The 13,400-nt window shown below is 55.1% G+C and overlaps 2 protein-coding genes across 2 annotated transcripts; one reads left to right on the forward strand and one right to left on the reverse strand.

Moving 5' to 3' along the window:
* Positions 1 to 77: 77 nt before the first annotated feature.
* On the reverse strand, positions 78 to 13,278 carry P4HTM (prolyl 4-hydroxylase, transmembrane). Its single transcript, XM_065749343.1, has 9 exons — positions 12,978 to 13,278; positions 12,826 to 12,907; positions 6,128 to 6,318; positions 5,539 to 5,635; positions 3,897 to 4,059; positions 2,153 to 2,338; positions 1,893 to 1,983; positions 1,366 to 1,489; positions 78 to 309 (listed from the first exon to the last, which is right to left on the reverse strand). The coding sequence occupies exons 1-9, from the start codon at positions 13,254 to 13,256 to the stop codon at positions 92 to 94; spliced, it is 1,431 nt and encodes a 476-aa protein (XP_065605415.1). The 5' UTR covers positions 13,257 to 13,278; the 3' UTR covers positions 78 to 91.
* On the forward strand, positions 7,229 to 10,730 carry LOC136056915 (secreted frizzled-related protein 5-like). The gene is made up of 4 exons (XM_065749316.1): positions 7,229 to 8,465; positions 8,668 to 8,840; positions 9,423 to 9,512; positions 9,949 to 10,730. The coding sequence occupies exons 1-4, from the start codon at positions 8,137 to 8,139 to the stop codon at positions 10,281 to 10,283; spliced, it is 927 nt and encodes a 308-aa protein (XP_065605388.1). The 5' UTR covers positions 7,229 to 8,136; the 3' UTR covers positions 10,284 to 10,730.
* Positions 13,279 to 13,400: the final 122 nt, after the last annotated feature.

The following is a 13,400-nucleotide window of genomic DNA, read 5'->3' on the forward strand; positions in this document are numbered from 1 at the left end:
AACGCGCGGCCCCGCCCCTTCCTCCCCCCCCCCCTCCCGGTAGCGCGGGAAAAGGCCACGTGCGCCCCGCGGCGCCCCCGGAGCGCGCCCCCTACAGCTCCACGTGCACTCCGCTGTACGCTTTGTCCACGGTCCACTCTCCCGGGGCTCCGGCCCCGCTCCCCGCGTAGCGCTCCATCTCCTGCTGGAAGCGCTGCTGCCGCCGGCGATTGGGGTCCACGTTGATCCAGTTGTTGGCGATCCACTTGGTGCCCTGGGTGACCAGGCAGCCCCCGTGCAGGGCGAAGTCGTCCAGCTCCCCCACCCATCCTGCGGGAGCAAAGTGAGGGTCACTGCTGGGCACGGCCCGGGCAGCGGCAGTGAACACCGACACCCGGTTTTAACACGGGAGCTTCTCACGAGGGCCCCTCCTGACACCCCCCCTCACCCCACCCTCGCTGAGCACAGGGGGTTCCCTGGTTGCGGCACAGCCTCTGTGCCTCCTTGGCATTTCACAGCACAGATGCCCCTTTTCCTCAACTTCTCCCCAAAGGAGAGGGTGGAAGCCAGAGGTTTGAGGCCATACATCATGTGTCACCAATTCCAACCCTTTACAGAGATCTCAGCTTTTCTGTGACAGATTTCAGCAGCTTTTTTCCATTTGGGAAGAATTTGGTCATAAAAATACAACGTGGCTCCTCTGACAGCACAGCGGTGGCGCTGATACAATCATCCACCAGCCCAAGCAGCGGCCTCGTGACCTCTGCAGATTTGCTCAAGATGGAAACTCTTGGGCTCCTCCCAGGAGACCCAGGACACTGCATACCTTCACCAGCCCAGAAGTTAATGCCCCAGCCTGGCTGCCAGGGAAAACCACGCAGTGCTCTGTGAGAAGCGCAGCCCCGAGGCCACGTATCACAGAGCTGCAGCTGCCCCACAGTGCGGCCCCAGCCCCACACGGGGCACAGCACAGGGCGGACCGCGCCTCCCCACACCGCAGAGCTTGTGGCCGTGCTTTTGTCTGCCTCTCCTCCCCAGCCCTGTGGGCAACACCACATCAGTGAAGCGTTTTGAATTGTGGCCCAAGCTCCAGCAGGACTTTCAGCTCACACAGCGGGGAGGAAGGCAGCTGGCGATGGCTCGGTGCAGCCAAGGGCTTTGTTTGCTGGCTAGTCCTGTCCCCCAAAGACACCAGGAGCCACCGACCCACTGCCTACAAACAAAGGACTCTGAGAGCCAGGAAGCTCCCGGGCAGCTGGTGACAGGGAGGCTCTGCAGATCCCACTACCAGGCAGCTACCCCTTAGGGTCTCTTCTGAGCCACAGAACCCCTGGAAGATGGTTGTCACCTCCTGCAGTCCTAGCAGAACTTGGCCTGGAGCCGTACCTTCTCCATCTGACAAGTAGTTGTACCAGAAGACAGCGGTGCCTTGCTGAGGTTTCACTCGCAAATTGCCCTTGTCACAGTTTTTCCGAGTATCTCGCAGGTCAACATCATTCTGGATCAAAGACTGACCAAAACCAACAACAACAAACACAGAAGGTGTTGTAAATGGGGTTGAAACAAAGCGTAGGGGCTGGGCTGTGCTGCCAGCATCCTCCTGCCCTGTGATGAGTGCCCACTGTCCCTTAAAGCATCGCCAGACAGCATGCCTTCAGTTACCTTACCCTGAAGAAAACTGCTCAGATTAAAGCAAGCAGAACCTGTGCCAGGGCAGCAAGGTCCAAAGGCTGCCCCTCGTGCATCGAAGTGGGGAATGGACAAAGCCCTGAACCTCCTCCCTTGGCCTCTAAGTGAAATCACCCTGCGCAGAGCTCAGCCTTCCCACAGCCCCACACCTCACACGCCGAACTCCTACAGCAAATACAGTCACAGTGACACCCAGAACCCCTGTGCAGGACAGAGCCACTCACCATCTCTTCATATGTCCTGTTATCAGCTATAGGAAAGACGGTCTCTCCTCCACCCGTCACATTGTTCAGGTAGAACAGCACAGTCACATACCTGCAGGACAGGACAGAGCAGCTGTCAGGGGACACCGCTGGAGCAGGAGGAGCTGCATGGGGCTGCCCATCCCCTGTATGTACAGCACTCCTCCAAGACAGCATGAGACACGCAGTTCACATCATTTTTTTCCAAAGGCAACAGGGTGTTGCACCAAAGCAGCCCCTACCGGCACGAGGTCTCGAAGGGAGCGCTTTCATTGGCAACCAGCTTGGTGTGGCTGCAGGCAGTCTCGGGGAAGACGGGGCCACTGTCCATGTGGGCATGGTAGTGGCCCCCCTGGTCGTAGCGCACGACCTGCAGGGGCTCACTGTGCTCCACAATCTCTGGGGGCAAGCGAGTCAGGCGCATCACCCTGGGGAGAGAGCACAGCAGGTGAGGAGAAGACACCTTCACCAGGACAGCCGCTACTCCCAAGCACCGAATACATCCAGAGAAAGAGAACCCCCTTCCCCAAAAGACCGGAGAGACGGATGGGCTGCAGCAAGCATGCCAAGAGATAACTAGGTTCCTTACAGATCTGTCAGATCATCAGCATCAGCTCAGAAACTCCTCGTCAAGGTTAATAAAAAAACAAACACGAAGGGTGCATCTCCAGCAGGACTGCTCTCATGAAGACCTTGCTTGCTCAGAAAGATCCCTCCTGTGTGTGTCCCTGGAGCCTTCACGTGCCATCTCAGTGCTTCTCTGGACTCCTGCACACCAGCTACAGACCTCGGGGACAGTTAGCAAAGCACAGGGCCCCTGCTGAGAGTGAATGAGAGACTAGCTCTAGGGACATTCTCGTCACCTAACACGCCTTTCCCTGTTGCCTTTCAACAGCCTCCCCCCGGGGGAGAGGGGCACAGAGGGCTCTGGGATTTTTCCACCGCTACATCTGAGCTCATCCCCAAGGCAAGCAGGTACCTCTTGAGACCTGCCAAAGGATACTCAGAGCTTTGGGAACTCCAAGCGGTGAAGCCCAAGGGGAACACGGCACCAAGGCAGGGCGGCAGAGCTCCTCCAGGCCCCACAAGATCCCACTGGGGATTAGAGCCTCCTTCAGCACCACGCCTCCAGGTCCGCAGGGGCTTTCTAACGCTGGCAGATCGAAGAGCATAAATGCAATGTGCCGATGCCTGTGTGCGCCAGCGAGCTGGCACAGAGAAAGTGGCAGCCACAGTCTGCTCTAATTAAGGCAATATGTGACCCCATTCTCCCTCTGGAATGTGCTGAAGAAAAGGAGAGGCCAGCAGCCGTTTTCCAGCCTCGGGACAGATTTTCCCCACCCATGTCCTGGGTGAGGACCAGCACCACAAGAACGAGGAGTCTCCAGCCAATTATCTGAAACTCACCACGGCTAAGCCATTTGGCCTGTGAGCTGGGTTAACTCTTCCCAGTACCAAAACCGAGGTGAAGAGAATGACAGGAGGTTCTCCATCTGCCGGGACAGGCCCCGTGGTCATGCACTCCCATGACCAAGCTACCTTGGTGTGCCTGAGATAAAGTCGTGCTTATGATGAAGTTAGCTCTGAACAGCTACGACAAATCTCAGTGAAATGCATGAGTAACCCAAGCAAATGACAGTAACTACTGGCACCCAGACAGGGATGGAAATGGGCAGTTTCTCCCAGTAAGCTCGTTTACTAATTAGAATTAATCATTTCATATAGCGCCAAGTCTTCCTGGTTTTACAGGACTGTTCCCAAAAGTGAACGGCCACGCTGAAAGGTTTGATCTTTCTTTTTCCTTTTCAAGGGGACAATACAAATCCTTGTTCTAACAAAAACCTCCTCTCCCCATTTCACGACTGCGTGCTCATTGCTCCTCATACTCCAGACTTCCAAGCCATTAGGAGGTGTGAATATCGGCACGTCTGCACCCACACCTCTTGGCACAGGTGGTCCACGTGCCCACACCCCCTCAGCCCTTACCTCTGCCGTATGGCTCTCATGACCTGGTGTGCACCCTCGCCCTGGTACAGCCACGTGTGCTGGCTGTTCCGCACCGCGTCGCTCGTCTTCACTTTCTGGCTCCCTATGTACTTGTGGAAATCACGGATGTTCAGTCTCTTGAACTCCTCCAAGCTCAGCACCCCTGTGGAAAGAGAGCAGGAGCAGGCTGACCTGGGCACCCCATGTGCAGGAGATGGTAGAGAGCCTTCAGCTGCAGTGCCAGGTCAGAACCAAAACATGCAAAACACAATTAACTTGCTACTTACATATTTCAATGGACATGTCTAGGAGCAGAGGGGGATACCCCAGACCACCTTTCCCACAAGACCTTGAAGGGTAACTTAAAAAACCAAACCCCAAACAACAAGCAGTACATTCTTATGCTTTTGTGCAATTCCAAAACATGAAAGAGATACACAACACAGTATGATCCCGTGAGAGTAGAAGTCAGAAAAACAAAAGGTAAAAGGAGGTTTCTACCAGAACAGATACTTCTTGTTTGCCCTCAGCCGTGCTTGGCGAGTGATGGATTTTTGCCTCTGTAAGCTGCAGAGAAATCTTTACCATTTGTTATGCTCCCTTTCTGGAGAAGCAGGGAAGCAGCACATGCCCAGCAGTCAGAACATACTGGGGACGGTGAGAGGAGCCCAGGCAGGCAGCAAACACGCTGCTGTCTGCAGACAGGGGGAAGGCCCAGCCACCAGGGTCAGCCCAGGGCAGCTCCTCAGGTGCCGGTCATCGTCAGCAAATCACCCACGTCACCACTTCTCATGCCCTGCTCACATCTCCCAGTCCCCACTTCCCCTTATTTGAAGCGGTCTCCGATAACACGGTGCCACATCCAGGTCGTGACCTGGTCCCTCAGTGGCACGCACCAGTGTGACAATGGAGGAAAGCAGCACTCTGGAAGCAGGGTCCTGCCAAAAGCACTTCAGCAGGACTTTTCATTTGTAACCATCCGGAACAGTGGAAAAGCCATTGGCAGCTCAGTCATACGCTCCCAGCCCTGCCAAAAGCGCCACCAGCACGGCTGCTCGGGGTGCCCTCCGGATATTTAGGCATTCACATGAATACTGCTTCATCTCTGAAGCAGCTCCTCTCTGGCAATCTCAATGCCAGGTCACTGGAAGAGAGCATGCAGAGCCTGTGCGCTCACTTAATTTGATTAGGAAATGGAGAGTTGCTTAATTGAGGACACACTAATTAGAGCAGCAAAGGTTAGAGTGCACGTCCAGGCCAGAGGGAGACCAGAGGAATGGGGGGGGGAGAGGGGGCAGAAGTGGCTAACTGCAATACAGAGAGCAGAGCAATGGCAGAGACGGGGTCAGCACCAAAAGCTGACCAAGACCACCCCATGTCCACTGATGCTGCACTCCCGTGCCAGTGAAGCAGCACTCTCAGACAGCTGTAGAAGTCCCTCTGAAAGCAGGAGGGAGCACTTTATAAGCTGCAGCCCACACGATGAGAGCCACGTGGTCAGAGCCAGAGCAGCCTCTGAGCTCTAAAGCTCTGATATTTTCCTTGGAAGAACACCTGGTGCACCAGGCCTGGGCAGGGATGTGGCTTTTGCTCCTCCCTGCATGGCTCTGTGCAGTGCCCCGTGCCGTGGAGCTGCTCTTACCGTTCCCATCAGGATCAGCCTTGACTGCAGTGTACATCTCTCGGATGTTTTCGGGGGTCATCCACCTGCCATTCCCAAGGCGGGTGTGGGTCAGCACCTGAAATTCAGGAGCAGATTAACACTGGGCACTGGTTTCCAGTACTAATGCAACCCTACCAATTTCTGGTTTGAGGCCTGGCCAACTCTCCTCTGCAGAGCATCAGTCAGCCAGGCGTCAGCATATTTCTGCACGCAGATTTGAGTGGAGATCATCTGGCAGCCGTGCTGTGCGGCTGATCTGCACTTTCATTTCCAGTTTAGGTGGTGGCAAATGACTGCTGAAGCTCAGTTAAGTAATCCTCAGGCAGAGGAGGCACAGCTCTCAGCAAGTTCTGACCTCAAGAGGAGCACCTGGGAAGCGACATCCTTCTACCTACCCTGCCCTGCAGGACAAGGACACCGAAGAGCTGTGGACAAGGTGCTCCTTATCCCCTTCCCAGATTTGTCACTGTGGCTGATTCTGAAGCCCTGTCAGCTGCAGGAAGGCACAGCCAGCTCTGCTGCACAAACTCAGCGTGCTGGGACACCCACAAGAAGAAATGCACTCTACCTCTTTGAGCTGCAGCTGCCCATCCTGATTGTGGTCCAGCAGATTGAAGAAGTCCACCTGGCTGATTTCTATCATTTCCATGGCTTCCTCGTAGTCATCTGTCGGTAGGATCTGGCTCTTCTGCAGCCCCTTCAGCTGTGCCAGATGGATGATGAGTTTGCACTCCTCCTCTGTCAGGAAGTCCGGAATTTCTGCAGGAAAATGTGCACAGTAACAGAGACTGAGGAACAGTTCCATCAGGACACATACTAATGGCAGGTCACTGAAAAGAGAGAAAAACAGGGAAATTTAGAAACTTCCTACTGAGTCAGGGAGGCGGGACAGTCAAATGTATATACCCTTCTACCCAAAGAGCTCTACAACAGCACACACCTCACACCTGAGCTGCAGGAGATGGGTGTTTTTAAAGCAGCCATTCCTCAATGTTTGGACCCCGGGGTCAAGCCCCTTATTTTCTTGCAGAACACCACAATGGACAAAGGAGCGAACAAACACCGGCGTATCACTGCATTTTATCACTTCAAAGGTTACGTGTGGATCACAGTCTGGAACTGCTGTTTTACAGGAAAGAAGGCCGGAGTCTTTACAGGGGAAGCAGGGATGGCCATGGTTTCAGGTTCCCTTGCTCTGCAATGGAGCAGGCAGCACCTAGCAAACAACCAAAACCCTTTTGGGGGAACCTAGCACACTGCTCTATTGTGAAACTCAAACAGCAAGAAGACAAGTTCCTGACTTATTCCTATTTATGCCCTTGAATGAAGGGGGGAGAAGTACAGCCATCAGAGCAGGACAGCCTGAACAGTGAACTGGGCTAGATTAGATGATCTTAAAAGTCTTCTCCAATCTTAACGATTCTGTAAGAGCTTTGAAACACAAAGTCCTGCTCTCTAAACTGCAGCCCTGCAGGTGTGTGCTGAGGACACATCACATCCCAGCTGCAGCAGCAATCCCTCAAAGGGGGAAAGAAAAAATAAAAGTTAATTACTTCCACGACCTTAAATCAACCCTATCAGCTCTGACTGTCAATAAGCAGTTGGCCTCTAAGTGCATACCAGAAGTGGCCTTGTAGAAAATGCAATGCTCCTGGGAAGCCCTGGGGACATAATGCAGCTGGCTGTATCCCTCTGAGGACACAATTTCTGCCACCAGCAGAACAGTGTCCTCATAACAGAGGGGGCTTTGGGGCCAGAGCTTCCGCTGTCCCGAGCGTCACGGCCTCACACCAGGTCAGAGCCAAACGTACCCGCTGGCAAGCAACGGTCCCAGCATCTCCAGTTCCTCAAACTGGGCTCAAATAATGACAGCTTCTGGAATCTTAATTACGTGCTGGAGGAAAGACAATCCCTCTCTTCAGTGGTGGTAATGGGATTTTGTAACGAGGTAGAAATTGCATTAGCAGGAAGCACTTTCCGCCAGGCAGGTTGCAAGGTGAGAGGCTCTCCAGCTAAGTGCATGCAATCCACAGTGCAAACAGCCTTCCTCCCCAGCTGCAAATTGGTTCCTGTGCCCACTGCTCTCCCAAACAGTTAACTTGGGGCTGTGAGACCATCCTATCTCTCTGCCCGCTCAACAATGGGTCCAGCTAAACAAATGCCTCCTAATTGACTTTGAGCAACACTTGATTGCTTTCAGAAAGAAAAAAAAAAAAAACAAAAGAGAGGAAAACATTGGCGTTTATGAAATAATGACTAATCCTGGAGCAAGAGAAAGGGGCTGGGCTGGAGCGCTGGTGTCAAACAGAGAGCCCCAAGACACAGGGCCAAGGCATTCACCCCTCCCCAGCTGCCCTCATTTCCACACCTGCTGATCTAAGCCAAACCCCTGCTAAAATCCAAACAATCGGGGCCGCTGGCAAACGAAAATTGGAGCATTGTCTTCCCCAAGAGGGCTCTGAAAGGGCCGCACTTAATGAGGATGGATTGCCACGGAGGTGGCTCGCAGGCTATAAAAGGCGTCCTGCAGGCTGGAGCAGCTCAGTCCGGGTGTGCCGCGAGCCCGCTCCGAGCACCATGAGGGCTGTGAGCACAGGGAAGGCCTCCTGCAGGCGGGCTGCCCCGTGGCTGCCAGGCCTGCTGCTGCGTCTGCTGCTGTGGGGCTGCCCGGGGGGCAGGGCCAGCTACCTGCGGCGCTCCTCCAGCTGCACGGCCATCCCGCGCAGCATGGCCCTGTGCTACGACATCGGTTACTCGGAGATGAGGATCCCCAACCTGCTGGAGCACGAGACCATGCCGGAGGTGATCCAGCAGTCCTCCAGCTGGCTGCCCTTGCTGGCCAGGGAGTGCCATCCCGACGCCAGGATTTTCCTCTGCTCCCTCTTCGCTCCCATCTGCCTGGACAGGTAAGCGTTTGCCCTTTCCGCACCGCGATGGCATTCTCCTCCTGAGGGAAGACACTCAGTCTAATTGCACGGCCACTTTCAGGCAGCGCAGAGGGACACGGGATTACCCGGCAGGGACTCTCCCCGCTTCTGAGAGAGAACAGAATTCCTGCCCACTGTCCAAAACAGCCTTTTGTTGCTTGCTTCCCTGCTTCCCCCCCAGGCTCATCTACCCCTGCCGCAGCCTGTGCGAGGCCGTCAAGAGGAGCTGCGCGCCCGTCATGGCTTGTTACGGCTATCCCTGGCCCGAAATCCTCAACTGCAACAAGTTCCCTGCAGACCACGAGCTGTGCATCGCTGCCGTCTCCACGGATGAAAGTTCCTCCAGCAGGAGAAGTAAGGGCTTTTTCTCATGTGTTTTCCCATGTGTAGTGCTGAAGGCTCCCAGGGATGAGCCTACGTCTTGTCTGTGTTCATAGAACGGCTCGGCTCAGAAGGGACCTCAAGGATCACCAAGATCCAGCCCAGCTCCTAGCACTTTTGGCTTTAAGCTGTATTTAAAAAGAAAGGGGGAAATTCTAGTTTTTCCCTAAGGGAACTGCACTGTGACTAGCAAAGGAGAGTGACATTGGCTGAAGCTTGTTCCCTCAGCTCTGTTCATCACTACCTGGGTGCCCTCAGACAGTGGGGCTTGGGGTGTGAGTGGGGAAATCTAACAGACAGTGCGCCTGTCCAGGAGGTGAGAAGCAGCAGACTTTCGTAAAGCAATGTCACTGCTGCAGCAATGAGCACAGCCTACACAAAGCACAGCGAGCAGTGCCTGCCCCACCACAGGACGGGGAGCTTCACATTCCTATCCTGGGGCTGGATGGCTCAGGAGGAAGCACCATTTCGAAACTGCAAGCCACCACTCGCCGATGTCAAAACCGTATGACGCCTTTTCCAGCAATGGGCGTTCTAACCAGATTTCTGTTGCAGCAGTGCCTCGAGCCAGCTGCAAGGACTGCGAGCTGGAAGAGGCCAGCACTGCCAGAGAGATCCTGGACAACCTCTGTGCCAACGACTTCAGTGAGTACACCCACCTGCCCTCTCAGCAGCCAGCACAGCCTCCAGCAGCAAAGCAAAGAACAGCTCAGCCATAAGAACTGACATGGAGGAATCACAGCTTGTATAAGCAGATTCCGGAGGTGATCAGCCCTCAGTGTACCTGCTAAGTAACAGGGCTTGCTGCTTGTGCCACTGCTCCTTTGAGGCACTCTGCCCATGCCACAGTGCTGCTATGCCCTCTGCACTCACGAGAAAAGCAGGGTGAAAGGAACAGTGCTCAGTGCTGGAAGCACTCAGCTGAGCTGAGAGCTTTTCCATGACCACTGCAATTGCATGGGCTTGGATGGATGTGTTACCACATCTCAGGTGCAGCACGATAGCTCATGTTGGCTGTGTGCTTAAGGTGCCAAAAGCTCTGATGTGTAAACAGAACTAACAGCTCTTTTTCCCCCTCCAGCAGTGAAAATCCGAATCCTCAGGAAGAACACGACCACAACCGTCTCCGACTTCGACCTGGATCCCTCCAGGGTGGAGGTGCTGAAGCACGGCCCGCTCCTCAGAACCGAAATCCCAGGCAGGCTGCAGCAGTGGCTGGACATAGATGCTACCTGCGCCCACAACATCATGAGAGGCACTCACGCAGGGGTCTTCGTCATCAGCGGAGAAGTGCAGAGCGACAAAGTGGTGGTGAACAAGGCCTATGCCTGGCAGAAGAAGAACAGGAACCTGCACCAGGCGGTGCGGAGATGGAAACATCACCGCTGCCCCGAGCAGGCCGGCAGGAAGGTGTGAGATCTCAATCCTAACACCAAGAAATGGCTCCCTTCCCTACGGCTAGAAAACTCCTTTCCCTGGCAGTTGGTGTTTCGGAGATGTACACTCAGTATTTTTAGGTGAATCAAAGCAGTCATAGTCAGCAGGTAGACTGACTTTTAATCACTAAAACCCTTTTCCTGAGACAGAGCTTAGGGATGCAGACTTAACATATTCCTCTGGCAAGGTCCTGCAAATCCGGGACTTAAGTGGATGGCTTTGTGCAGCATCAGTGACTTGAAATCCTCAGGTGAGCACAAACTAGAAGAGACCTTTAATAACGTGGGCATCTGCACAGGTGAAAGGCACACAGCATGCAGCTGAGGATTTCTGCTTAACTGGGAATGACTGCTTTTTTATCTTGAGGAACTCAGTTTGGGTCAGAGCATTCTGGTAACTGCAACTACTGAAGATATCCCCAGAGCCCTGAGAAGTGGCAATGACATGGAGAGCACTCTCACCCAAATACATACTGACCACAGTTACTCTCAGAAGTGAACACAGCCACAGCTCTCACGAGCAGAAAACAGCAAACCCCAAGTGAGAAAATGAGTTGGATTTCTACTGTCTAACAAAGCATGGAAAGTTTTCTACACTGGATTAAACTTGAGAATGAAATAAAAATGAAAAAATGAAAATAAAAGAACCCACACAGCTTTGGGGATAAATACGTTCTTTGCTGAGCACGCAGCCTGCAGCCTCAGCTGTGGAGAGAACCGCCAGCTTTCATGGAGACACATTGCCTCCCTGTGCTCGTAAAGCACACCAACAACACAGCCAAGATTGTCTCTTCAGATTTAATACAGGCTGAGATTAGCACTCACACTGCAATTCAGCTGCGCTCTAACATTTGTGCAGTGATTACTTCTATTTCCCTGAGGCTCAGAAGAAAAACACAGTGAGATTTCCTGTTTTTATTCCTCCCCACCGCCTCGTCTCGCACGCTGCCGCCCGCCCCGCGGGGCCTGCTGCCAGGTGGTCCCTGCCACGGCAGCATCCTCTGAACAGACTGCGTTTTGAGAACATAACAAGTAAAAGCTCTGAAGGTTGAAAAAGGCTTTGTCTGATATTTGTTTTCCATTAATGGGATTATTTGATTACTAGTGTTTCCCAACTAAGAAGCGCACAGATGGTCTGACTTACAAGCTTAGAAGTGATGTCTCATAACCAGAGGGGGGAAAAAAATAATAAAATAGGGCGGGGACTTTTCCAGAGCTCCATGAAACACACTCGGGTACAATGCAGACGACTTACACGCACTTAAAAAAACAAACAGCGCGCTCCCCTGTGGTGCCCAGCCCCATGCCCCAGAGCACAGAGCTCCCATTAAGCCATCACGCAGCCGCCCGCTGCCCCACGTCGCCCTGCTCTGCTGAAAGCAAAGATCACATTCTCCCTACACGGGCTCTTGCGTGCCACAGCACTCCTTGTTAAGAGAAACCCCCCTCAGGACTTCAGCAGCTCCGCTAGCAGCTTCTGGTTTTGTCTAACACCACCCCATTAAATACACACCTCCGCCAATTTAAACAACAGAGACACAATAATTAGATTTTAAACCAGTTAATTTAGGTCGGTGCTATTTGTGCAGATAGAGAGGTCTCCGGAATTCTTTTTGAGTCACAGCTGGCTCCTGGCAGGTCCATCTGGGAGATAAGAGCTGTCTTGTGAGTCGACGTTGCTAAATTAGGACTTCTCTATCAGAGGATAAAGGAGAGCAGCATGGGTGGGATCTGAAACACTGCCCCAGAAGCTGACAGAGGCGCCTGAGCATTACCAGGGGCTGCAGGACCACTGCTGCTTGTGGATGCCCTCCTGGAGGCCAACGGGGGGGGTCAGAGAAGGTGGCAACCGGAGCAGGAAAATTGCTGCCCAGCCTGTGCCATGGCTCTGGTCAGCACGAGCACCAAGCCTGTGTGCCAGCTTCATGAACGTCTGATGGAGAACCTGCTAGAAATGAGCCACGAGCATTGCATACGTAGAAATGACAAAACTACTCTGTATATTTCTTGCAGGCAATAACTGCATTAATGGAATTTAATTGTAAGGAAGCACTCTGACCTGTGGCCAGGTTTTCAGTCTGCATAATGGGTTCTGAATGAGGGGAAAACTCCGGCACTGGCAAGGCATCTTAAGTCCCTCAGCATCACCAGCTCAGAGCCAACAGGTCTGCTCCGCCTCTGCAGCAATAGGAACTTCACCACCAAATTAAGTGGGGTATGCCCAGCGGATTTCCGCAGCGCGGGGACGAGGGGCAGGGGCTTCAGAAGCCCCAGGGAGAATCACAGCAACCCGGGGAAGGCTGCACGTCACCGGAGAGGGGAGCGTCGTGCAGCCGCGCCGCAGAGCAAACCCAGAGGCGGGCACAAGACGGTGCGCACCGGGCTGCCCCCGTTCAGCACCGCGGTGTCCCCGGGGTCCCGTCCAGCGCCGCTCCTCCCGCCGCCGGCGCACGTTAGGGATGCTGCCGCCGATCCCCCCCCTCCCCGCTCCCCGCTCCCCGCTCCCCGCCGCGGGCACTCACCGAAGAGCAGCGGTTTGAGGCTGAGGGTGCGCGCGGCGCGGGTCCGGCCGGGCCCCAGCTCCACCCGCTGCGTGTGGCCCACCTGCGGGGAGAGCGGCGGTGAGCGGGGGCCCGCCCGGCCCCGAGCCCCGCGCCCGGCCCCGCGGCCTTGCCTTGATGCCCTCGAGGCGCGGCAGGGCGCGGGCGGGCGGCGGAGGAGGCGGCGGAGGAGCGGCGGCGGTGGAGGCGGGGGTGCCGCCGCCGGTGTCGCCGGCGCTGAGGTGGACGAAGAGCAGCAGCCCCAGCACGTTGAGGACGTAGAGGTGAGCGAAGACCATGAGCACGAGGAAGTAGGGCCGGGAGCACACGGGCCGCGGGCGGCCTCCGGGCGGGCCGGGCAGCGGGGGGCTCTCCGCCCGCGCCGCAGCCGCCGCCGCCGCCGCCGCCGCCATCGCGCCCCGGCCCGCCAGGCCCCGCGCGTCACCACGGCAACCGAACGGCGTGCTACGTCATCACGTCGGGCGGAGGGGGCGTGGCCGCCGCGGGCGTGGCGGGAAAGGGGCACGTGCGGCGCGCAGCATCTCCCACCCCAAGGA

The sequence above is a fragment of the Cyrtonyx montezumae genome, unplaced genomic scaffold (assembly GCF_038088225.1).
Source record: "Cyrtonyx montezumae isolate F1298 unplaced genomic scaffold, pur_monq_1.0 scaffold_6, whole genome shotgun sequence".
Classification (NCBI taxonomy): Eukaryota; Metazoa; Chordata; class Aves; order Galliformes; family Odontophoridae; genus Cyrtonyx; species Cyrtonyx montezumae.

What these genes read in the sequence shown, in the direction of transcription:
- P4HTM (XM_065749343.1), bottom strand. Translation starts at nt 13,256, where the DNA reads ATGGCGGCGGCGGCGGCGGCGGCGGCTGCGGCGCGGGCGGAGAGCCCC. An exon ending in GGCAGCTGCAGCTCAAAGAG is followed by an intron (nt 5,636 to 6,127) that starts GTAGAGTGCATT and finishes CCTGAATTTCAG; the next exon opens with GTGCTGACCCACACCCGCCT. An exon ending in ATGAGAGCCATACGGCAGAG is followed by an intron (nt 2,339 to 3,896) that starts GTAAGGGCTGAG and finishes CTCTCTCCCCAG; the next exon opens with GGTGATGCGCCTGACTCGCT.
- LOC136056915 (XM_065749316.1), top strand. Translation starts at nt 8,137, where the DNA reads ATGAGGGCTGTGAGCACAGGGAAGGCCTCCTGCAGGCGGGCTGCCCCG. An exon ending in AAGTTCCTCCAGCAGGAGAA is followed by an intron (nt 8,841 to 9,422) that starts GTAAGGGCTTTT and finishes TTTCTGTTGCAG; the next exon opens with CAGTGCCTCGAGCCAGCTGC. An exon ending in CCTCTGTGCCAACGACTTCA is followed by an intron (nt 9,513 to 9,948) that starts GTGAGTACACCC and finishes TTCCCCCTCCAG; the next exon opens with CAGTGAAAATCCGAATCCTC.